Raw genomic sequence first — 26722 nt, forward strand, 5'->3', positions numbered from 1 at the left:
ACCCGTCACATTGGTGCCGTGACCCGGATCACAAGTGACTCTCCACTTCGGACCGGGACCACGATGCTGCACAATGAAGACGCTGTGCAGTCCCATCACTCGGTGGACGGTGTGTCGACCCCCGTTTTGGAAATACATGTAGAGTGTTAATTGTCTACCTGCTGTTTTGCAATTAGTGTGGTTTTTTTCATGTACGTGTTTTTGTGTCTTAAGTCTAAGAATGAGCTCCTTACAAGTAACAAGTAGCACACCTTTGAATGAGTGTGTTGGTAGAGGTTGAGGCTTCCCAACCGTGTTACAGTTGTGTAGTGCAATCCAGAGTGGTGTAGGTTGTACAGAGGGGAATGGGCAGGTTCAAGCTGAGGCCACTTATGTTAGTGGGGACAGAGTTCCTTCCCAGACCCAGTGCAGTGCATCTACGACGAGCGCACAGACCACTGATACACCAGCAACAGATACCTTTCTCCAGTCTGTCACAGTTATGTAGTGCTATGCAGGGTGATGTAGTTTGTACAGAGGGGAAGGGGCAGGGGCGAGCTGAGGCCACTTATGTTAGTGGGGACAGAGTTCCTTCCCAGACCCAGTGCAGTGCATCTCCAACGAGCGCACAGACCCTGACACACCGGCGACAGATCCCTTACTCCAGTCACCTGACGTAGTTGGTCAGATGACTGACATAATTAGACAGCATTTTTGTACATCCTTGCCCGATAACCTTGTCTATTGTGCCTGTTGGTCTTTCTGTTGTCTTCCGTGTGTATGTTGCCTCACTTCTGCATAATTTAAGGGGGGTGTATGTAACGGAGTTGTGCACTTAGATTATTAAATTATGAAGGAAGTGACGCAACGGCGCACAGTTTGGCACCATGTCCCGCCCATAGTTTCCAGAACAATCTCGAGGGGATTCCGGGTGAGTCGCAATTTTCTGTTGGTCTCGATTAACGCGCATTTTCATGACAATATCTTATTTTGTTTCCCCTTTTGTACTGTCTAGTGTTATCTAATTAGTTCCCTTATTCATTTCGAGTCCAGATTACTTTTTGTGTCGTTATTTACTTCACGTTTTGTTGAGTGGAACTTTGGAGCACATGTGCTTCATAGTGCTTTTCTATTGCGCACTTAATCACAAGACGAAACCCATGCGACTTCACCCATCCCTTCTGCCATACTGTGTTGCAGGTAATAATTGTTTCATTTCGTTTTTATTGAACAATATTTAGTTTCTTGTGTCGTGTTTCATTTGCCCGTGAGTGTCCGTGGCGGGTTGAACTGTGCGCCAGTCATTACAAGCGCACCGTGTGTTCTGCCGAGTCTCCGCCTATGATGCGTTCAGGGACATCTTGTAAATAACAGTGAACTTGTGTTGCATTCATTTTTTCTGTAAATAACCACTATACAATCACACGTTAATTCTGTTTTGTTATCTACAATGTTTTGCATTTGAGAACAATCTCGAGGAGATTCAGGTTAATCACAAGACGAAACCCATGCGACTTCACCCATCCCTTCTGCCATACTGTGTTGCAGAAATAAAAAGACACATTCACGCGTCTCGTCTTCATTAAGACGGCAGCATCGTGGAGACGAAGACAGTCACTGTTGTGACACCCGTCACACATATAGGGTAACCTTTAGAAATCTTGACAACTGACAAACTCTTTTTTACTACGCCCTGACTGATCAACATAATAAATACACCCAAAGTGTTAAACCTAACACTTGGCATCAACAGAGTCTATGTGATTTGGTACTATGATGATGATCTTGAGACACAAGATAAGTTCGGGGAAGAACAATTCTTTGGAAATACGGGACAATAACATGTGTCTGCACCAATGTTACATACATTAATGGAAAAAAACAATAATAATTGACACTCTTATTGCTTCAGTTTATTGTTAATGTCAAATTCCAGGTCCTGGGTTCATTACAGTGTCAGAGTGCGGCTGAAGTGCTGAATAATGGGCCTCTGAAAATTGAAAACATATTGATATTGTTCGTCAATTTAAAAAAACCTTCTAAATCGGAAAATATTCGATATCCCCGGACCAAATCAACACTGGGGGAAGCGAAAGCACCCCAGCTATTCAACCAGACTACTCTGATGTTTTATTTTGAATTAATGACCCTCTGAGGGGTGAAAACATATTGATATTGTTCGTCAATGTTTAAAAACTTCTAAATTGCAAAATATTTGACATCCTTGGACCAAATTAACACTGGGGAAAACTAGAGCAGCCCAGGATTCCAACCAGACCACGTTGACCCAGATCTGATGTTTTAGTTTGGAATAGAAGGCATCAGCAAAGTGGCATCGACATCTTTCCTGACTCCAATGCATGTGAACATGTTGATATTGTTCGTCAATGTTTAAAAACTTCTGAATCGGAAAATATACAATATCCCCCGGACCAAATTAACACTGGGGGAAACCAGAGCGCACCAGCTATTCAACCAGACCACTCTGATACAGCTCTCCAGAATAAAACATCAGATCTGTATCAGAGTGGTCTGGTGTGATACCTGGTGTGCTCTAGTTTCCCCCGGTGTTGATTTAGTTCAGGGATATCAAAGATTTTCCCCTTTAGAACTTTTTAAAAATTAAATGAAAAATAACGTCAGCATGCACTCAACCATGATGGTGTTAATTTTATTATTATTATTATTATTATTATTATTATTTTATTAGTTTGTCTGTCTCCACTCGAGAACGTGTTTTGGTACATTTCTGAGAGTTATCATTCTTCTTAGGTTAATGTGATCCTTACCCGACAGCCAAGAAACCGTTTTCCATATTTTTTGTTTATTTACATCCAAACCACTGCCGGGAATGCACTCGTTGTCGCGCTTTTATTTTGAAGGTGGTGCGCGCCGCTCGCTTGCATGCTCGCTCGCCTCTGACGACCGTAATGCACAGTGTGGTCAATCGAAGTGGCGGCTCACTTCGATTTTGCGAGTGGAGGCTGGCTTGACCGCAGTATTTATTTATTTATTTATTTATTTAATTATCTAGTATGTTGATCGTTTCCACTGAAGGTACCCGCCATATCGATTTTATTTGTCTTAACAAAAGCTTATTTAATGATTTCCTGTTAGGTTGTTTCTAAACTCTAAATATGTTAACAGTAATAAGTTATTTTTTGTCGTTGTGTCAGTTTCCTGTTGAGCTGTGGAATGGGTTCCTTTCATCCAAAGCAGTATAAAGTAAGCCTGTTAATGTACATGACATAATGTGGTTTACCTCAACCAGGTACATTCGCACTCAAGAAATTGTCCGGACAGACTCGCTCTGAAAGTGAAAGAGTCTTGAAAGGGGAACACCAAGAACCAGAAAGGCGACCCGGATGTGCTGAAATTATATTTGTCTTTTGGACGCTGATGTCACTTCCGCGTGTTCTCTCAGGTGTGTCTTTAGTGCGCATTGTTGAGTGTCACTTTTCAAACATGTTCGTTCTTGTCTGACACAAACTTTAACATCCCCCCGATACAATACAGTCGAGAGATGCAACAGTGTGGAGATGACATAATTGCCCACAAAGGGGTTAAAATTAATTACAATTCAAAATACCCATATAACGAAGAAATCTGAAACTTCTGAATCAGCTGTCACTGGATGTCCACAATTCACAATCGATCTGTATTTAATTCTACATTATCATTATCTTATTGACAAAGCAGAGTTTAAACAATTAGCTGTGCAGTCATCAGCATTTCACTTGAAAAGAGATAAGGAACACGCATGCAATAGATGACAAAACCGTTTGTGTTTGTTTTTCAGCTTTGGCTGAAATTCCTCAACCATGCAACGTGGAAATCATCTCCATTAATTTCATTCATATGCTAAAATGGGCACCTGGACCAGGCTCACCTGCGGATATTTACTACCAAATCAGTATCAATACAGATGTGTGAGTTTCTTCATTGTTGATTTTTATGTACTGTATTCATATAGCTCAGTGACATAGATCCAAGCTTTATTCCAAGGGAGACAATGTTTGTGAATAGTGTGGCACCTTTAAGTACTACGGTAACCAGTCTTTCAAAACGTTTGGAATCGTGAGTTGTGGAGCCAAAACTTTTGCCATCATATAGGTTTACCATACCATATTAAAAATTGTTTCCAGTCATAGTTATACTGCGCCAAGGCTGCCCTTTGTTGCCGATTCTGCTCATATTTGGTAGACTTTCTAAGCACAGCTGAGGCATTGAGGAGACATTATTTTACATCTCTGATTTTTGCAGATGATGTTGTATTGTTATTTAGTTTTTTTCTGTTTCCTTTCTTTTCCTTCCTCTTCCTTTCATAACTTTGCTGCTTTGTTACTTCCGGGTAGAGTGAACGCTGGTGCGAATGGCTGCCGCTGCTCACCCGCACAAAACAAAAATCCTGTCACTGTAAAGTGTCCTTGAGAGTTTTGAAAGGCGCTTTCTTAGAAATGAACCTCGGTTCTCGACCATAATTCGTTCCAGGACCCTGTTCGAAAAGCATTTTTTTTTTTTTTTTTTTTCAAACACCGAAACCACCTCTTTGCTCCTGTCACTTGCGAGTTGACAGCGGGGGGGGGGGACTGCCTCTCCCGGCCGTTCTCTAACCACGGACACGGGGCATTTATACGGTTCGTGATCACCTCGCCAATGCCGGATGATTGACTCAACTCGCCACTTTACCTGGACTCTTCCTTTGATGCGCGAGTGTATCCGGTCCAAGGTATTTTCCCTGCGTCCCGTAAATTTATGTCATCTTCCGGGATTGTGTAATTTTGCACCCTCGTGTGCCATTTGCTTTTTGGCGTAGTAAGCGGGTCGGATCACCCCCTGCCTTCTTACTCGCTGTGTTTTCTTTGATTTGTGAATAAACATCCTGCTTGGGTAGTACATTTCTGCCGCCTGCTTTGGCATCCCAAACATTCCACTACGTTCCGACGAGTCAGCTGCCGTCACTCTCGCTCGGAACGTGACAGCTACGGATGACTCGGCTACAGGATGTTCTTTTCTCTTCAAATATCTATCCAATGACACAACATCACTAGATTTCACAGCCTCCTTATTCTTTAATATCGTACTGATCGTAGATTTCGCCATGCTGTATTCCCTCGCCAGATCAGACACTCGCACACCTCCTTCATATTTTGCGATTATTTCTTTCTTAAATGCAATAGTTGTACGCAATACTTTTCTTTTGTCACTTTAAGCAGCACTTACTTTCTTTGGAGGCAAGATTAGGGGCGAAAACTCTTCGTACACCTATATTAAACGCTAGAGCAAAACGCAGCACATCTGCTAGCGACAACAGTTGGTCACAAACAGAGCGATACACCCGTGCGCCGCTCAGCTCCGCACCCTCGCGTGCGCACTCACGCGTCGTATTGGCGTTCGAACACCGATTGATGTTCGAACGCCGAAGCAAGAATATCTCGAATATTTTGTTCGAACAGTGAGGCGTTCGAGAACCGAGGTAACTCTGTATTATTATTATTATTATTATTATTATTATTATTATTATTATCGTTAGCGGCGGCGGCGTTGGTGTTAGTCAGTGTCTGAAACTCATGACAAAAAGTTAGCGGACACCAGGGCAGACAACTCTGAAAAGTTGCCTGCCCGGCCATAAAGTTGCCTACCCGATTTTTCACAACTTGAAACACAATAAGATGACTAATCGCAAAAAAAAAAACAATTGTTGCAAAATATTAAGGATTTATAATCACAATATATAACAGAATCTATTTCTATTCAAGATGGCGCCCCCCTGTGTGGCTGCCTCCACAGCAGCTCTTTCCCTTTCTTGTCTACTTTTTCACTTCTTTACTTTTCCGTTTTTGCTTTGCCTAATCTCGTTCCATAAACCTACGGAGAGGAGATGGGCATCTTTTCTTTTGCTCATCGCCGTTATTTTTTACTTTTTCATCGCTCCTGTGAACGGGGAATCCACGCGCACGCGGAATCCCATTGTTTACAGTCGAGACCAGCTACTAGCGTGGCGGGATAATAGCGGACTAGCGGCCGCCGCACCAGACATCCCCGATGAACTGAAGAGGAGGAAACGAGGATGTCGGGCCGGGAAGGATCGCCGCAAAAGAACGAGGAAATACCGACACGTTCTCCCGTCCGTCATCATGGGGAACGTGAGATCGCTCCCGAATAAAATGGACGAGCTGGCGGCGCTAACGCGGCACCAGAGGGAGTACCGGGAAGCCAGCTTGCTACTCGTCACGGAGACATGGCTTTCGGCAATCACTCCGGACCCCCACGCAGAGTTGGAGGGCTTCCAACTCGTACGAGCGGACAGAAATGAAGGCAGCGGTAAGCAGAAAGGAGGGGGGATTGCTGTATTTGTGAATGACAAATGGTGCAATCCTGGGCACATCACGGTGAAGGAAAAAAATTGCACTCGGGACATCGAGCTGCTAGCCGTTAGCCTCCGGCCGCATTACCTGCCACGGGAATTCTCACACGTCATAGCCGTGACGACGTACATTCCCCCTACGGCAAATGGCGGCGCTGCCTCCGATGCCCTCATATCTGTTGTAAACAAGCTGCAAACCCAGTCCCCCAACGCATTGTTTATCATCTCAGGGGACTTCAATCACATTTCCCTGAAATTCTCCCTCCCAACATTCACACAGTATGTAACTTGTGCCACCAGAGACAATAACATATTGGACCTATTTTATTCAAACGCCAAGGATGCATACAAACCCTCCCCCCTCTCGGAAGAGCAGACCACAATATGGTTTATCTCCAGCCTGTGTACAAACCCCTTGTGCAGAGGCAACCTGCTGTGACCCGCACGATCAAAAGATGGTCCACAGAAGCTGAAGAAGCTCTGCGGGACTGTTTTGATTAAACCAGGTGGGAGCTCTTTACTGAGATTCATGGGGAGGACATTGACTCACTCACCAACACCATCACAGACTACATTAACTTTTGTGAACAAAACACCGTACCCACCAGGACTGTGCGGTGTTTTGCCAACAACAAACCATGGATTAATCCCGACATAAAAGTCCTCCTGAAGGAGAAGAAAAGGGCTTTTGTGTCGGGCAACAGAGAGGAACTGAAGGCCGTGCAGATCCAACTGAGGAGGAAGATCAGAGAGGGGAAGAAGGCCTACAGGATGAAAATGGAGGAGCAGCTGCAAGTCAGCAATGTCGCTGGTGTCTGGAAGGGCCTGAAAAACATCTCAGGCCACAAAAGCCCAGTGACATTGAACGAAAAAGACAAGGACTGGGCAGATGAACTCAACCGCTTTTTCAATCGGTTTGACAAGACGCCAGCCGCCCCCGGCCCACCGTCAACTTCACCTGTAGCTGCACCTGCACCAACTCTCACTGTGGCCTTACCCTCCCTGCCCCCTCTCACAACCAGCTTTCCACAACCAACATCTGCCCTCCCAACCGTTGCCACACCCTCAGCCGCCACTCTGCCTCCTGGTTCCTGCCTGTCTGTCACAACTGTGCAGGTGAGGAACCAACTGAGGAGGATGCAGGTGAGGAAGGCAGCAGGTCCGGATGATATCAGTTCCCGACTCCTCAAGACCTGCTCCGACCAGCTGTGTGTCATTGTCCAGCACTTGTTCAACCTGAGCCTGAAGCTGGGCAGAGTTCCACAGCTGTGGAAAACGTCATGCCTGGTCCCAGTGCCCAAGATTGCCAACCCCAAAGAGCTCAACAGCTACAGACCGGTGGCGCTGACGTCTCACCTGATGAAGACGCTGGAGAGACTCGTCCTCGCCCACCTGCGACCGCTGGCAAGCTCATCGCTGGACCCGCTACAGTTTGCCTACCAGCCCAGCATCGGTGTGGAGGATGCCATCATCTACCTCCTCCATACGGCGTTGCTGCACCTGGAGAATGCTGGGAGCACGGTGAGGATCACATTCTTCGATTTCTCCAGTGCCTTCAACACCATCCAGCCAAGTCTACTGGGGGACAAGCTGCGGCATGCCGGAGTCGACCATCACCTCACATACTGGATTACAGATTACCTCACAAACAGGCCACAGTACGTGAGAGTAAAGAACTGTGAGTCGGGCAGGCTTCTCTGCAGCACCGGAGCGCCGCAGGGAACAGTCCTGGCTCCATTCCTCTTCACCCCCTACACCTCGGACTTCAATTACAACACCCCAACCTGCCACCTTCAGAAGTTCTCTGACGATTCAGCTATTGTCGGCCTCATTACAGAGGGAGACGATAGGGAGTACAGGGGACTGACAAAGGACTTTGTGGACTGGTGCCAGCAGAATCACCTCCAGATCAACACCGGCAAAACCAAGGAGCTGGTGGTGGACTTCTGCAGGAAACAATCGTCACCTGCACCATTGAACATCCAGGGTTCGGACATTGAGAGGGTGACCTCCTACAAGTACCTGGGTGTTACTCTCAACAATAAACTGGACTGGACAACAAACACGGATGCCCTAATCAAAAAGGGACAGAGTCGCCTCTTCCTCCTCAGGAAACTGAGGTCTTTTGGAGTTCAGGGGTCACTCCTAAAGACCTTCTATGACTCTGTGGTGGCATCAGCCATCCACTATGGCATTGTCTGCTGGTCAGGCAGCATCACCACCCGGGACAGAAAAAGACTGGAGCGCTTTGTCAAGCGGGCCAGTTCTGTCGTGGGCTGCTCGCTGGACTCTCTAGAGGAGGTGGGCAACAGACGGACGCTAGCTAAACTAAAAGCTATGACGGACAGCCCCTCCCACCCCCTCCTGCCCATCCTGACAGCTCTGGGTAGCTCCTTTAGCCAGAGACTATTACACCCGTGCTGCAAGAAGGAGAGGTACCGCCGCTCGTTCCTACCGACTGCTGTCAGGCTTCACAATTCCCAATGATCACATGTGAAAAAAAAATCAAAAAAAAAACTGGACACTTGTAAATATGGGTTGTTGCAATATATCTAAATGCATTTCTTGATTCTGCACTATGTACAGTCTTGTTTATAGAACGGTTTTTGCACATCTACATTTGCACAGTATACAGTTGACATTTTTATTTTGTTATGCTTAGAATATCTTGTTTTCTATCCTTTCACTCCCACCCCAACCCCATCCCTCTTCAATTGCTGCTGTGGACTGCAAATTTCCCCATTGCGGGACGAATAAAGGTATTCTGATTCTGATTCTGATTCTGAACAACACTTTAAAATTAAGTAATTGATGTACCTACCACAAATCCTCCCTTGATGTAGCTACCACAAATCGCTCCCTTGCTTAATTTGTCGTAAATATCCTTTGCTGATGATTTAGCTCCAGTTGTCATTTGTCCATACACTTCACGGCAGGTTGCACAGTGCAATATTTGTGTTGCGTCGTCTGCTGCAAGCCACGTAAACTCGTCTTTCCACGATGCTCTCAATGTACGTTTAACGTTTTGTAGCGTCCTAAATTTTGTTAGCTTCTTTTGAGTCTCTCTTCTGGGGCTGATTGATTCCTAACCACTATCATTTTTCTTGTGTTCTCTGTGCGTCTACTTTTGAAAATGACATGCAAATGCATGACCTGATAACGCTCGGGAAAGTCCGGGCGCAAAGTTATTCGATGCAAGCTTCTGATTGGCTGCCGACTTGTCATTTGCCAAACGAACCGAAATTAAAAATTGACAAACCAACCGAAATTTCGAAATTTCAAATTGGAAATCGGAAATTTCGAAATCAGAAGCAAACGTTTTTTCTTTTCGTCAGTGGATGCTACAGCTGCGTGTTTGCTTTCAACATTTAGCTTGGAGTCGACGTGCACGTTCCACCATGATGTCCCTGATCCACTGGTGAAGAGATGCTTTGATCCTCTCCTCTTTCATCTGGAACTGCTTTATGTAACAAAGAGGATACAGAAAGTGCTTAAGAATGAATGTCTCTCTGTGTCTTTGTGTTGTCATGTTATTTGTTATTTAGTTTTTTTTTTTTTGTTCTTTTGACTTCAAGACGGCGCCGCGAGAGTGGCTGCCTTTCCAGCAGCTCCTGTGTTTTGCTTTTCTACTTTCATTTCTTTCATAACTTTGCTGCTGTGAAATGTAAATTTCTCCACTGCGAGACTAATAAAGGCAAATCCAATCCAATCCAATGTGAAAAAAACAAAAGTAGTTTTTTTTCCCCTGGAAAAAGTTGTCGGCCATTCGGGCAGAGAGGTTCTGGAAGTTGTATGCCCGGCGTAAAAGTTACACGCCTCGGGCATCCGGGCAGATGTAATTTCAAACACTGGTGTTAGTATTATTATTATTGTTGTTACAGTCAGTCTGCTGACATTTTTATTTTACTATTGCTTAGAATATCTTGTTTTTCTATCCTTTCACCCCCCCCCCCATGCCATCCCCGTTCAAATTTCCGCTGTGGACTGCAAATTTCCCCATTGTGGGACAAATAAAAGTTTTCTGATTCTTGTTGGCTCCTTAAAGCAGAGCTCTCCAACTCTCACTGAAGCATTCTGCAGCCAAGTGTGAAGCGGTTGGGATGCGAATCAGCACTTTTAAATTTGAAACAATGGCCCTCAATCAGAAAAGGTTGGAGTGCCCTTTCTGGATAGAGGAGACGATCTTTCCCCAAATGCAGGAGTTTAATTATTATGGGGTCCTGTTCATGAGAATCATGCTCTATTTTGGGGTACCTTTTTGTGTGCATTGTTGCATATTCATGTATCACGTTGCTCAAGATGCATTCCTGTTTTTACATCATGAAGGGGAACTGCCTGGGTTCCAGTGAGTGGCTGTCAGCATGTCCAGTACCCATTGGTTTGCAACATGACAGAGGCCTTCTGCGATTCAAGGCAGATCTACATAACCCAGGTTACAGCCAAGTGGCAAGCTCAGGCCTCTCGAGCAGCGACCCACCCTGGATTCCAGCCCATCAAAGACAGTTAGTGACACTTGATTTAATTTTGCATTTCCCTTATCTTGGGTGACCAGTTAACACGTCGACTTCCCGGTGAAGTCGACATGCAGGTTAAATTCCAGCTCCGGTCTTCCTGTGTGTGGTTGGCATGTTCTCAAGGGCCTGTGTGGGTTTTCTTCAGGTATCCTCCCTCATTCCAAAAACATGCATGGCAGGCTAATTGAACACTCCAAATTGACCCTCGGTGAGCGCAGTGGGTTGTTTGTTTCTGTGTGCCTTGCATTTGGCTGGCAACCAGTTCAGGGTGTCCCCCATCAAGTGCCTGAAGACAGCAGGGATCGGCTCCAGCATCCCCCGCGGCCCTAATATCGATAAACTGGTGGTAAAAAGGGTCCAACAAATTGCGATCATTTGTTCCTAAATTGATTGTGGAGTAGTGTTTCTTTTTTCAATCTAGTAGCCACTTTGGGATTATTATTTTTTTTTTTTTTTTTTTTTTATTCAACAAGTCTGCTAATCATCAGGATAGGTTGTGGCCAGCAATTGAACCGCGCTTTCCTCATATTGTCGTTAGTCAAAGTTAAGTCATGTTTTTAGAAGGGGCAAGGAATCACCTTTTTAATAACTTTGGTAGGATTGGATTTTTCCCCCTCAATTAATAAAATAATGTAGAAATGCATTCTTACTTTCTTTGCGAAATTTTAGAAGTGGCATGAAGATCTGAAACATTTGAGTGTGACAAAAATTAGGAAAGGAGCAAATCATTTTTCCTTCAACAATGTTCATAATGAAAGTCATTGTGTTGTTGCATCCTTACATGCCATGTTGCATCCTTACTGACACCATTTTTTTGTTTCATAAGTCACATCAGAAAAACGTTTTATAGCATCTAAAATTCCCAAAACTTATATTGGCTGGTATTTGGCTGATATTTTTAGTCAAATGTAAAACACCAATAAAAATTACTTAAAGTGTCCAAAAACTGCCACAAATCAGCTCGAAACTGGGGATTTTCAGAAAGTCCCGCCCCCAGTTCGTGACGTCACGCCAGGTCGTCTTGCCTTGCTCAAGAAACAAAACAATGGGCTCATGGAGTTCAGATTCGGAGAAGATGCTTTCTTGTTACGCACCCAATTATGAATATGATTGAAATTCTTCTGAAGAGGAAAGCATAAATGTTTGCAATTGATTAAAGGAGTCCTCCCATATCAATTCGAGCCGTCAATGACACCAATGTAGCGTTCCAGAAAATGCACAAGATGGCACCAAAGCTCCGTTGGAAATGGGCTGATTTGTTTGCTGGGAATTTGTGTCAGCGAGTATCAAATAGTAATCTTGGTGCAACACACAACGATTCACCATCGCGTTATTTATGTGTTTTCATTCTAATTTCGCCATCAACATGGATCAACACAAAGTTTTAAGACCAAACAAAGTACCCAAAAGGCATTGTGTGTCGCTTTCTCGGTCAGTGACAATACCTACCGTGACATCACGGTACGTACGTCACGGTAGGTATCGTCACCAACTCAAAAACAAGACTTCCTGAATATTCAACGCCAGTCTTAATACGTAAAATATAGCTATATGCGGTTGAATCTTTGTAAAATACTGTAGTATAAGCCACACTGCCACATGACGTTGCGGCAGTGTCGTAAAACAGGGTTGTTGACGGCAACAAGTTAAGATGATGTTATTTGAAAGAAATACCTTACACAGACAATTTGTTTCCTCTCGTTCCTCCGACACAACATTGGCGACGAAGACGGACTTCCACGCAGCTTCCATAGTTTCTCGCGCTCCCCGGTGAGCCACCAGTCCCGTGGTCCTGTTGGTATGACTCGTTTACGACGTACCTGACGGCGATCGGACTAAACGAGGCAAGCGACGCACCCCTAACGGCTATGCTAATACACAGCTTAGGTAGTGAGGGGCAGCGCATTTTTCGCTCTCTCGGATCCGCACAGACATACGGGGATTGTGTCACCTTATTGGACCGACATTTCGTCCCCCTCAGAGCGTGATAGTCCGCCGGATTGCCTTTCGTCAAAGACGGCAACGCACGGCCGAGCCAATGCACCACTACGTTGCCAACTTGAGGTGTTTTGGGGCCCTCTGTAAATTCGGCCGCTTGGAGGAGAAAATGATTAGGGATCAACTAGCGGAGCACACAATTGATCCCAAGCTGTGGGAGAAACTGTTATTGTCGCCTGACGACCTCCCACTATCGAAGGCTGTGGAGATGGCGTTCCAATTGAGTGCAGCACAATTAACGGCTCGGCTCGTGAACCCACCCACACCTTCACACTCTTCCGCGTTGGCACAGATTGTTGCTCCAACCGCTCCACTCCCAGACGCCACCTCCACCTATGACTCCACCTCTACATACGACGATGCCGAGATAAATGTGGCCAGACGTCAAGGGGCCGACACACGCACGCCTTGTGCCAGCTGTGGGTCTGCCTCGCACCCCACACACGCGCCAGCTTGCAAGGCCACTGGACGATTCCAACGCTGTGGTAAGATGAACCACTTCTCCTGGATGTGCCCCTCCGCCCCCACGTCGACAAACATATCGTCCCGCTCCCCAGGCCGATTGAGCCGGACCACCGTCCACTCCCTGGGCTCCTGCGCCAAGCCATTTAAGTGGTGCACAGTGGAGCTGGACAGAGTGAGCTTGCCACTCCTGCTTGATACTGCAGCCTCCAGGTCGCTGTTAAATGTGTCTACCGTTCGGCGCCTATTTCTTCGTCTCCCGATCAAGGCCAACGCCGAAGACTTGTTTGGCTATGGCCACACCAGGATTGGCATGGTGAGCACTGCCACCTTCACAGTGCGCTATGGCTCAAGGACTCTCCCTGCTATCACTTTCCAAGTGTCCCGTCACGGCGCCAACCCCTTGGGCTTTGACTTGTTTTGCGCACTTCGGTTTTCCATCACTGATAATGTGGGCGCCACGATTCTGACAGTGACTATGTCCTGGCAACATCGTTGGCCATCGCGCTTTATGGGTTTGGGGTGTCTAACTGCCTTCGACCATCAACCACTTCTTGACCCTACCGTGGACACTGTGATCCAGCCCTTTTGCCGTTTGCCCGTCGCGCTGCGTGACAACCTTGCGGCCGAGTTACAGAAACTCCTTGACGCTGGGATCATCGAGCGGATTGACGCATCCCCTTGGATTTTAAACCTGGTGGCGGCGAGAAAAAAAGACGGGCGGTCTGCGGCCCTGCGTTAACCTCAGAATGGTTAACAAGGCAGTGATCCTCGACAAATACCCTCTGCCCACTGCTGAGGAGTTAGCTGCCAAGTTTCATAGGTCAACTGTGTTCACAAAGCACTTCGGGCCCTCCTAAATCAGAACACCCTTTGGTCATGTACACCAGCATGCTCAGCAGCTGTTCGCCGACTCAAGACACAGCTCACCTCCCCACCAGTACTCGCCCATTTTGACCTAGACAGCCCAACATTTGTGACTTTTGACGCATCCAACACTTCGGTTGTGGCTATGCTGTCCCAGGTCCATCATGGGACAGAGTGCCCGATAGCCTTCGCGTCGAGGTCGCTCATTTCAACTGAGGCCCTAGCTTGTGTGTGGGCATGTGAGAGGTGGCACATGTACCTGTATGGCCGTCACTTTACACTCCGCACTTACCACAAGACTCTCACAGCCTTGTTGGCAACAACCGGGCCAGGGCATAAACCCCTGCGGTTCTATAGGTGGACTGAGAGATTGCTAACAATTTCTCCAACCAGTTCACACCAGGAAGAGACAATGTGGTGGCGGATTTACTTTCCCGTGCCACCCCCAGTCCTACACCGGACACGCAACAGGATTCCTTTGAATGCAGTTTGATCCTCATGCTCCACACACCACTCCAATCTACTGTGTCACTGCAAGAACTGCACGCAGCATCCTCGGAAGACCCAACACTGACCAAGCTCCGGACTTTCATTCGAGAGGGCTGGCCCACGAAGGTCCCTGAGGAACTTGCACCCACCCACCGGGTCACGGGTGAGCTTTCATGTTGGAACAATGTCTGCGTGGCTCGGGGGCTTTGTACTGTGGTTCCACTCACCTTGAGGCCCCGCATCCTGACCATGGTTCACGAGGGACATCTGGGTATCGTGAGGGTCAAGCAACGCTGCAGCGGCCTACTCTGGTGGCCACGTGTAGACAGCGACGTAGAAACTATGGTCAAGGACTGTTCAGCATGCCTCACAAGCGGCAAGACTGTCCAACTCTCCGCTTGCCCGTTGCAGGCCTTTGCATTGCTGACCCGCCCATGGAATCAAATCCAGGTCGACATTTGCAGTGAGCTCCATGCCATGCCTCAACACCAGCAATTCCTCCTGGTACGACCTCCGCTCGAAGTGGCCTGAGGTCTTGCTGGCCGGGTCAGTCACAACCAACGACGTCCTGTCTTCTCTTTTCGCACAATGGGGTGTGCCTGACACTATCACCACAGATAATGGGCCTCAGTTCATCTCAGCAGACTTCGCAGCCTTCACCGAGGCGAGGGGAATAAAGTATGTCAGGACATCCTTTTATCACCCCCAGGCCAACGGGGGTGTAGAAAGGTTCAACCAAACTCTGAAGAATGGACTCAGAGCACACCTGGCAGACGGCCTTCCATTCTCTTCCGCACTACAGAACACTCTGTTACACTACAGATCAACACCTCATGCCACAACGGGCGCCTCTCCAGCTTTTCTGATGCTGGGACATGAACTGCAGCTTCCCCTCGACCGCCTCCGTCCTCCTGCTAAGCCTTACCAATGTCAAAGTCTTCTTCAGCCAGCAGAGTGGCCAACGAGCAGCAGTGCATGAAGCGGCAATTTGACGAGAAGCACCGGGCAAAGCAACCCACACTAACCGTGTCAGACTGGGTCCGCATTTGCCCCCTCAACCGCTCCCACAAATTGGATTCATTCTGGACAGCACCAGTCCAGATTACCGCCCAACTTGGACCGGCCACCTTCCGTCTGGCTGACGGGTCGCGTTGGCATGCCAGACGCCTAAGGAGAGTGGCATAACCGACCCCTGTCGCAGATCCAGACCTCTCAAACGACGTTGACCTTCCTGTCACAACACCGGTGGGACGCCTTGAAGAGCGTGGTGAATCAGCCATCACAGACTTCTAATGTTCTGATCCCAGCCGGTGCTTAGCCTATTGTGTGGCAGAATAACACACAAGGCTAAGCGGGGAAACCAGAAATCTACCTGGTTTCCCGAGTTAGAAGAGTTTTTCTGGTTCCTTCAGGGAGGGGGGGAAATGTATATGCCACACTGCTACATGACGCCGCGGCAGTGTCGTAAAACAGGGTTGTTGACGGCAACAAGTTAAGATGATGTTAGTTGAAATGAATACCTTACACAGACAAGTGGTTTCCTCTCGTTCCTTCGACACAACAAATACGCTCAGTAGAAGTCATTTGAAGTGGTTTTACAAATTATGGACACAACTCCGGAGCCGTCGGTTGTCCTTTAAGGAACCACTGTCTCTGAGAGGGTTAATCGGGGTTAACTTTCACTTTAACTTGTGTGTTTCAGCTCACCTGGACCTGCCAATGGTGACTGTGACTCCTTGTGGAAAAAATCTGTGTTTGGACCTTCTGTCTCCAATCCAGCATCTGTGGGAGTTCTACAATTCACTCAGTTACCAATTCAGGATCGAGAGCAGTGATCCAAGAGGAGCTCTGGTAATGTGGAGGACAAATACAGTGATACATCAGCTCACAAATTTAATTGCTTCCCAGAAAGTGTGTGTAAGGCGAAAAGTTCATCTTCCTAACATTTATTTCCCAAAAGAAACCATTAAAATGAGAATAATGTGTTCGCAAAACACAATTTTCTACTAAATAAGCCTTAAAACTATACAAAATATACTTTTTTATGTATAATAAATGTGCTATTGTATTGTAATTAAATAAATAAACTGTACTGTATAATAAAGTTTTATTTACCTTTGTGATGGTCGTTGATGTAGTTGCCGCTTTATAATATCCGAGTGAAGTGGCCCTGCTTTCTCGGCGATAATACCCTCACGCACACTTTCCCCTACTAGCTGCTTTTCATTAATCCACATCAACAGAAGTTTTTCAACCTCTTCTATAATAATAATAATAATAATAATAATAATACATTTTATTTATGAGTGTCTTTCAAAACTCACATGGTCACTTTACAATCACGGGATATGTTTTACTGTGGGTGAGCAGCGGCAGCCACATGCGCCAGCGTTCACTCAACCCGAAAGTAACTCAAATAACCTGAAAGTAACTCAAATAGACAATCTCTTCTATTGCCTGAGACCGTTGCTTAGACAACACAGAAACACCCTTAGCCACACATGCTCCCTTGATAGCTTCCTTCCTTGGTCTTAAGGATGGTAGCAATGGTCGACTTAACATACTGGTACTGGGACGCTAAGTCACACAAACGCACACCTCGTTTATGTTTTTTGATTATGTCCTTCTTCTGCTCGACCGTAATTTTCTTTTGTGTCCTCTTCGGCTTAACACTAGCCTGTGGTGGGATCTTTTTCGGTTCCATAATAGCAAAAGTACTACACTCGATAACAAACCTTCTCCGCACTCAAAGAAAGGGGGTGACAAAAACTAGTCCGCCAGCCACTGTGGCGCTGTTCGACCGTTTGGTTTGGTGTTCATCTGCCGAAAAGTAGACCGCCAGCCACTGTGGCACTGTGTGGCTTGGTTCGTCCGCCGCAAACTAGTTTGTCAGCCGAGACTATATGCTCGCAAATTTAATGTTTGTGAGGCAAAAGGTTTGTGAGCTGAAGCGTTCGTCAGCGGAGGTAGCACTGTACTAGAAATGTTGAGAAAACGTGCTGTTCACGTTTTCTCAACATTTTTGTATATGTTGACGGTGGTGTATGTAAAATTTTTATTTTCTTTGTACTAATTTTAACTAACGCTTGTGTGTGGTCTATTCTGATGGTGCAGTTTTTCCAGGAAACCAAATCTCTGAATCGAACTGTTTTGAAGAACCTCGCTCCCGGCAGGCGCTATTGCGTCTCTGTTCAATTCTATGACAGACTCTTCCCAAGGGAGTCCAACTACAGCCAGCTATATTGCGCCGTTACCCCAGTGATTTATACATTAGGTAAATGGATCTCCTTTTTATTTGGCAAAAGTCTCTTTCAATTCTTGTCAACTGTTAGCTGCTGCAATAAGATGGAGTGATGGGGGATAGTGTGCCTCCATGTCTGATGCAAAGAAAATCCACTATGTTGAAAAATGTTGTCAACTGTCTGCTTGCTGTTGCATTTGACAAGGTTCTGATGATCTCCACTGTGATTGTGCTACTTGTGATATGCTTTTGAGCAAACGATAAAAAAGGTGTCGGAGAGAAGCGCATGTTTGAGTTTCAAAAAAACGGAAGGGCTTTTGTGTCATCCTCTTTGTTGATGCTCTTTCTAGACTCTGGAACCTCAACTGTGTTGTGTGTTCTTTCCATTCCCACCATCGTCTTGTTGATGCTTATCGTCTATACCAGATTCCTCTGTCCAAGAAACATTCCTGTGCCACCCGTTCTGGTAAGTTAGCGGGAAGGTGAGATGCGAACCACACAAAACATGCCGTAACTCCTCAACTCAAAAGGCTGAATACCAAATAAAAGAATTGAGATTGGGGTTGATTAAGGAAGAACTTTTCACACAACTTTATGCTGTAAATGTTGAACAATGGAATGCTGTTTCGTGGTGCAAATCAGAATCAGAATCATCTTTATTGCCAAGTATGTAGAACACACAAGGAAATTGTTTCCGGTAGAACACGCTGCACTAGTATCGTCGTCAAAAAAACTGCTAAGTGGCACTATACAGTTCCATTTTGGCTACTGTTGAAAGAGTTCAAAGAGTTGGGGGAAGAAGCTGTTTAAATGTCTGCTGGATTTGGTGCGCATGGATCGGTCGCGCCTGCCTGAGGGGAGTAGCTGGAAAAGGTGGTGGGCAGGGTGCGATGTTGACTGCATCCTCCACAGACCTGTTTGCTCGGTAGGCAAACTGAAGAGGATCTAGCAGAGATCCATCCTCGTTTAAAATCTTTGGGTACAGTACCGCTGTGACGTCTATTGACGTAGTCACATCGAAGAGATGGGGACATAGTGAAATTACAGACACTTTTATTTTAGCTTTGTTGTTAACCTAAAGTGAAAAAAAACGTGGACAAGCTTGAAGAAGTACCTCATCGCAATCTCCAAATTGCAGAAACTCCTCGTTACCCTGCCATGGATTTATACAGTAAACTGATGAATCAGTTCCCACTGCACACAGTCACATGTCTAACAGTCATGTCAGCGAACAGCAAGATTTGAGGTCGGGCATTATAGCTCCCTCTTCGAAAAACTTATTGTTGTTTATCTGCACACATAGTGAATAGAGCAAAGGGTTCCATGACGTCCGAGTGTCAAAGTTCCATGTTAGTGTCGAACTTTGCATGTACTGGAGACAGCTGGACTTGTCTGCAGGCTCTGTTCATTCCAAAGATGTAAAGTGACAATCTTATCATGTTATCATGCTATCGAGTGTATGAAAAGGGTTCAAATCAAACCGCCTTTGAATCGTATGGCACCCCATGCATGTAGTGAGATATGTATTGAATCATATTTTATTAGATGCACACTGCAGGTAACATCTGATTTACGACCGGCGCGAGTTACGACCGCCCGTACTTACGACCACGACCGCCAGACCTTTTTTTAAAATTATTTTACGGCTACCATCGTTACAGCCAGCAACGCAACAGAGACAGAGGTCCATGCAGGATGATTTATTTAGCTACAACACATAGCGCTGGTCCCAAAAAGAGGACCAGGGGAATGATCAAATATAAAGAATACCAGAAACGACGAGTGGAAGTGGAATGGGAAACCAGACAATGGCGAGAAGCAACTCGCACACGGTGGTGCAGAAACGGAGCAATCCCGAAAAGATTACGGGATGCGGGGGGCAAGAGGCTTGGACGAAGATATAGAACGTCCAGGGTAATACAAAGTACAAATACAAGTTGACAGCGTCCTGTTTTCGTACCCGCTGTCCTGAAGAAGGAAGTGGTGAAAGCGGGGAGGCGTGGCCCTGCCCCCAGCTCACTCGCACAGCAATCGGGGGGAGGGAGGGGTGTCCACCGACGCCGATGCTGAGCGGGTGGGATGGCCGCGACGCAAACGCCGCGTCGAGCTCACGGTCGGCGCTGCCGCCTCTTTGAGACAGGTGGCCTCTTCTGGCTTCTCCGTTAGCAGGGAGAGCGATTTGTGGACAGCTCGCATGCGTGAGAAGCCGTGCGTATTTGGGTCAGCAGAAAGCGTCTATGCCGACACAGTAATAAAGATCAATAATACTAAATATAAAATGATTAAAATGACACTAAACGTTATAAGATTTATAAATAAACTGTCAACATTTTGGTATGTAATAGTATTCAATAGAAAATGTTGCTTAAAAACAACAGATTGACATCGTATACTATCCTTGCGTTCATTTCACATGAATTTCAAATTTTCCTGACTTTGGAGTTTCACAGTCAGTCTTCCAGATTATTTTTTTTTCAGGAATCCAGCAGCCATTAACTCATTCACTGCCATGCCCGAATTAATTTGAAAATTTAAAAGCATGACGTGGAGCGCCATTCCCGAATTTTTTTTTTTTTTTTTTTTTTTTTTTTATTAGGGGGTGCTTTTGAAGCTTAGGTCAGACCTCTGGCAATGTTTTTGCCTCCCATGAGGGTGCAGCATTTGCCTTTTATAAAACCTCTCCCACTTTCAATGCAGATAACTCTAGACAAGAACCAAGTAAGCACAAAATATGTTTTTTCTCTGATGAAAGATGGGAGTTTAAGGTTTCTTATGCTATATAGTCCTAAAACTCAATATTTTGTGGGTCCTGCAACTTCAGTGAAAATGACAAAAACCTTGGAACTGGAGGGAACACATTTGCTCATCGTCTGGCAGTGAATGAGTTAATCTCCTGAATGTTATAAAATATGGTTGGATATTTGCTAATGTCACAAAGTTTGTGGTCTTATTTTATGATTACCGTATTTACCGGTGTATACGGCACACTGAAAAGCCGTCATTTTCATCAAAAGCTGACCCTGCACTCTCGTAAATACTGTCAGCAGCCACGACTCAATTTCCCCCTGTAGAAGAGGTCGTGCATAACCCCAGCCTCTACTTTGGTGATTTATAGCGTGATGTGCCTTATATTTGGATTTTTTTTATATATAGTTACATATTATATTTGGAAAGCTCTTTTCATTCATTGATGGTGCGCCTTATAGTCCTGTGTGCCTCATATATGGAAACAATTTTAAAATGCACCATTCATTGGGGGTGCGCCTAATACACCAGAAAATACGGTATCTATTTTCCTAATTTCCTCATCTTTATTTTTTTATTTGTGTGTGTGTGTGTGTGTGTGTGTGTGTGTGTGTGTGTGTGTGTGTGTGTGTGTGTGTGTGTGTGTGTGTGTGTGTGTGTGTGTGTGTGTGTGCACGCGCGCGCGCGTGTGAATGTGCATGTGTGTGTTAGACATCTGTGCCTCACACGAAAGAGGTCTGGGTTTTTGTGCCCCATAATGCATCCCATTCTTCCCTCCTAATAATGCCAACACCACACTCTCCATTTGAAGAGGACTGTCAATCATCAGATCTTTGGGATGCCAGTAGCTCCCCTGGAAACGGAAGTGGTTACCAAATGCGTTTGGCCTTGGACTTAATGTACTCCTCATCTCTGTTGTCTCCTATCACGTCTCAGCCTGCGTCACCTCCAAAAAACAATAGAAATCCAAATTCTGTGTTTTCATCTGCAGCTGTTTTAAGGCCTCTTTCTCAAGCGTCGATTTGGGATTCTGCGTCCCAACATTCATCCACAAGCATAGTCTCGCTTTCTGATAATTTCTCAAACTCATACCGCACTCCCACTTCAAACCAAACTACTTTGACGGCTGAGAGGTTACATCCAATTGAAGTCAAAAACTGGGAGGTTGAAAGAAGGGACAATCAAGATGTTTACCTCCACTCGTTAATTTGGGGAAGGTATCTGGGGGAAGACCAGAAAAACACGTTGGACCAACGGACTGTGGAACCGGTTAATTTCCATGACCATGAGAGCGTCTCCGTGATGTCGCCAGAAACCTGGGACACCGAGGATGTTATAGGAACTTGCTGCAACAATGATGAAGAAGAGGAACAGCGAGGTGAACAGTCTTTGTACATGAGGCGCTCGTTTTCTACCTTATAGGACACTGCACTGGCTTGTACAAAGCTGCTAAATGTGACAGACCATCTTTATTTTTCTGACAGAAACTGAACCGCTAAAGCATTATGCCCATAACACTGATTTATCCGGTTTTTATGCACATTATTTCCATAAAAACTGATACAGCGCCAGTTTGTATGTGTGTGCGTGTATATATATATATATATATATATATATATATATAATGTGTGCGTATAGATGTATATATGAATGTACATATACGTGTATATATTTACACACACAAACTGTGGCGCCATGCCCGCACACCGCAAAATGAAACCATGAATGATCAACGTATACGGGGTTATTAGTCATGACTTTGTTTTGTAAATGAACAATGTTGTCCAATTATTTTATCCTACTACATTAGGGGTGTCCAAACACTTAGCAAAGGGGCCAGGTTTGGTGTGCTAAAATTATAGGGGGTGGGGGGGCAACCTTGGCAGATGTACTTTACATATTACAATTTAAATACATTTCTGTGTGTCACATTCTCAGCGATCATAACCACGTGTTTTGATTCATTTGGAACATGTTTCTCAACATTGAATTCATATTGAAAATTGAATGTTCACTTCTTTTTAAAACACAAATCATTTTGTAACAGTTGAACAGAATTGTTCTTTTGTTGTCACCGTTTGTTGTCTCACGTGCGGTGAGGTTCATGGCTGGTGAGGCACTGACGTCATCACAGTCAGATTTACAAACATGAACAGAGTAGCTTATTCACCATTTGATTGGCAACAGTTAACGTGTTTTGTTTAAAATGTCATGTCAACATTCTTTATATAAACTAGCATAGAAAAAAGAATTCAAAAAACGTGTTTATCGTGTTACCTTTACTTATAAATGAAGTCCATGTGCCGCTCCTTCTGAAGAAAGGCATCAATAACTTTTAGTTATTGATGCAACAGTTTTAAAAGCCTCTCTATTTCTTTCAATTTAGATATGTAATCCTCCATTCTTAAAATGAGGCCAAGCAACACGAAAAAAAATGACTGGATGGTTGCACTTAACTTGCTAACTGTTTACTGTAGCTTGCTCTCACTAATTCTATTATTCTGCAGCCAAGGAGGCACAAGAAAAATCTAATCACCAGCGCCCACTGTCATGAGGCAGGAGAACTGTGTGCCTCACCTATGCACACAGTTTTGAAGAATATAAAATAAATTAAACACCGTAGTACAGTGTTTATAATGTAAAGTGACTCGACATTATATGCTTTAAGAATGCTGATAGAGAAGTACAGAGAAGGTCAGAAGGAATTGCATTGTGTCTTTGTAGATCTGGAGAAAGCGTATGACAGGGTGCCCAGAGAAGAGCTGTGGCATTGCATGAGGAAGTCTGGAGTGACGGAAAAGTATGTCAGAGCTGTGCAAGACATGTATCATGACTGTAAGACAGTTGTGAGGTGTGCTGTCGGTGTGACTGAGGAATTCAAGGTGGAGGTGGGACTCCACCAGGGGTCAGCTCTGAGCCCCTTCTTGTTTGCTATGGTGATGGACAGGCTGACAGACGATGTTAGACAAGAATTTCCTTGGACCATGATGTTTGCAGATGACATTGTGATCTGTAGCGAGAACAGGGAACAGGTGGCGGAGAAACTAGAGATGTGGAGATATGCCCTGGAAAGGAGAGGAATGAAGATCAGTCGCAGCAAGACGGAATATATGTGTGTGAATGAGAGGGATCCAAGTGCAAGAGTGAGACCAGCCATGATGTGTGGAGTGGAGACAGAGGGACAACTCATATTAGAGGCTTTGGAGAGAAAGTCAGAGAGGCCAGACTGAGATGGTTTGGACATGTCCAGAGGAGAGTGAATATAACGGGAGAAGGATGCTGAGCCTTGAATTGCCAGGCAGGAGACCGAGAGGAAGACCAAAGAGGAGGTTTATGGATATGGTCAGAGGACATGAAGGTAGCTGGTGTGAGAGAAGAGGATGCACAAAACCGGGATAGATGGAGGACATTGATTCGCTGTGGCGACCCCTGAGGGGAAAAGCAGAAAGGAAAAGAAGATACATTATATACACCAGCTAAACTGTAGAAATTTAGTTCACATACTAAAAGTGTTTGAACACTTTAACAGCGACATGCAGAGGGAGAGCAATGTGGTCTCACTGCAGAGCAAACCAGCACAGTTAGCAGAGTGATTGCGCAATCCATGGTGAGGCTCATCCGGCTGCTGCCTCACCGCTCGTCTCTACTTAGTATTTGAACGGTAAATGTGAAAATGCAGCGATTTTGAAAAAAAAAAAAATCAAAAAACGGTGAAGTTAAACGGAAAAGAAGTTCACTAAATAAATATAATTGTTAATTATTATTATTATATAATTTATTTTTTCATTTGATATTGCCATGATGACAGGTGAGGCACAGCCTCACCTGCCTCCCCTGACTGCACGTCACTGCCATTGTAGAAAATTGGGGGTCTCGTATAGTAGTTTGTTGTTCCTATGTGAGCCTCTAGAGGGCAGCCCTTAGTACACACAGGTAATAGCGCAACTGCCCAATGTATTAATTCTACATGCGGGACAGGCGTTATTGATTTTATGATATAGGCTGCGTAGCCGGTCGGAAATTTTCCACGGGCCGCATTAAGCCCCCAGGCCGGAATTTCGACATGCAACCTACATTGTCTCCCACACCAACTCTTGTTGACAAAATGTTGAATATTGGGAAATTCGGGGAAATTCCTCAGGAAATTAATTTGTCTGTTGGGCAGTGCTGTGTTTATTGTGAATCAGTTTGATATCAGCTATTCAGGTTAAAATAACCAAATTGACCAACAATTACCGTAATTTCCGGACTAAAAAGCGCACCGGATTATACATCTCACCAAGTATATGTTTAAAGGACGATCCATTTTGTACCTAGATAAACCGCACCTGTCTATAAACCGAACGTATATAAAGAAAAATGTTTCAACGTTTTAATAATTTACAAAACAATGCATGTTTCGCGGCAGCAATATAACATGCATTACGGTAGTAACACAGCCCGAACAGGGCTGGTAAAAAATGTGAGTGAGACATACCAAGTCACTGAGACACAGACGAAATACGTTAGCAGACTTGTGCAAAGGTTGCTGTTCGCATATGGCCAGTTTTAGTAAACAATTAAGCAACCATTCAACCGGAGGGCCACTTTAAATGCACGATTCACACCCGTAGTTACCGGAGTTACATCAAGTTGCGTCTTCCTCGGCACATATATTTGCCGTGTCTCCTTTAGTACTCGAGCACCCCGTGGCGGCCGTTAGAAAAATGCATACATTGGCTGCATCGTTGCATACACCACAGGGTTGAAAGCTTGTGACAAAAGTCGCGGCCTATAGTCCGGAAATTACGGTACATGAATTGAAACAGCTGGGGTAGTCCCCAGCACATCCACAACTATCGTGCTGATCAGTTAATCAAGAATGGATGGAAATTAATTAAAGTACAGTAAAGTCTCGTTATATCGATATCGGTTATATCGATAGTACCGCTTATTACGATACTATTTTCATTTCCCTTGCACATTTCTAGTCTTTTTATGTATAATTAGTACCGTTTAGTACGATACCCGGTTATTACGATAATCCGGTTATTACGGTGCTCCTTTTCATCCCCCGCCGGCCATTTTTGTTGTTTATATCGATATATCCGTCGCGCCATTGGTCAACTTGGTCACGTGTCTTGTTACGTGAGCCGCCATCGGTCGCGCCATTGGTCGACATGGTCACATGAGCCGCCATCGGTCGCGCTATTGGTCGACTTGGCCGTGTGACTTTGTCATGTGACACGCCATCGGTCGCGCCATTGGTCAACTTGGTCACGTGTCTTGGTTACGTGTCACGCCATCAGTCGCGCCATTGGTCGACTTGGTCAGGTGACTTGGTTACGTGCCCAGCACCCGTGTAGCAGAGCCATTTTCATTTTCAGACGCTAGCTCGTGTGTAGCAGACGAGATTGAAGTGTTTGTGTTAAAAGGTAAAAATGGGAAGCAGAAGATTGATGACTTTTTTAAATTGTATACATAATACAGTAAGATGTAAGCGTTGCAGTTTCCCTGTTGTGTTATGTACATGCCCACTGTACTGTATATGAATGCAATCGTTTTTTGCAACAATGTTTCTTGTTTTGTCTGCTGAAGCGCGATGATTTTGAAAATTATTAAAATTCCATACTGTGTATTAAAGGACAGCCGATGTCACTTATTATTCAAATGTAAATAAAAATGACTTCATGCCAAGACGTCTTGCATTGCTTGTGAATCCAAACAATGGCTTCAGATTCGGATAATATGCTTTCTTGTTACAAATCCAGTTATGAATATGTTTCAAATACACTATAGTTCTGAAGATTAAAGCATACATGTGTACAATCATTAAAGAATTATATGTGCCATTTTGAGGCAACATTGGGGGAACATCTCTCACCCAAAAAAAAGGGAGCTAATGGCCAGCTCCGTTTCTTATATGGCGCTTGGCTGCCCTCTTTTGGCGGCTTTTGTTTAATGCAGTTCGGCGCAGGATCGGATATATCGATAGTCCCGGTTATATCGATATTTTTTCGGACTCCCTTGAATATCGATATAACGAGACTTTACTGTATTATAAATAATTCAAAAAGCTAT

General features: G+C 45.0%; 1 protein-coding gene across 7 annotated transcripts; it reads left to right on the forward strand.

Annotated features, from left to right (window-relative positions):
* Positions 1-123: 123 nt before the first annotated feature.
* Positions 124-26287, forward strand: crfb2 (cytokine receptor family member b2). Of its 7 annotated transcripts, none has more exons than XM_089003337.1 (9): positions 124-1179; positions 1446-1624; positions 3251-3403; positions 3779-3908; positions 10673-10848; positions 16379-16527; positions 17791-17950; positions 18268-18383; positions 21374-26286. In XM_089003337.1, exons 3-9 carry the CDS (start codon positions 3379-3381, stop codon positions 22082-22084), a joined length of 1467 nt encoding a protein of 488 aa, XP_088859463.1. In that variant the 5' UTR covers positions 124-1179; positions 1446-1624; positions 3251-3378; the 3' UTR covers positions 22085-26286. The 7 variants fall into 7 exon arrangements, with proteins under 7 accessions (XP_088859463.1, XP_088859464.1, XP_088859462.1 ...); XM_089003338.1 differs by having other exon boundaries at positions 1528-1624; XM_089003336.1 differs by having other exon boundaries at positions 124-1624.
* The last annotated feature ends 435 nt before the right edge of the window (positions 26288-26722 follow it).

Source organism: Hippocampus bargibanti, linkage group LG08 (genome assembly GCF_051943395.1).
Source record: "Hippocampus bargibanti isolate YZ-2025 linkage group LG08, ASM5194339v1, whole genome shotgun sequence".
In the NCBI taxonomy this organism is placed as follows: domain Eukaryota; kingdom Metazoa; phylum Chordata; class Actinopteri; order Syngnathiformes; family Syngnathidae; genus Hippocampus; species Hippocampus bargibanti.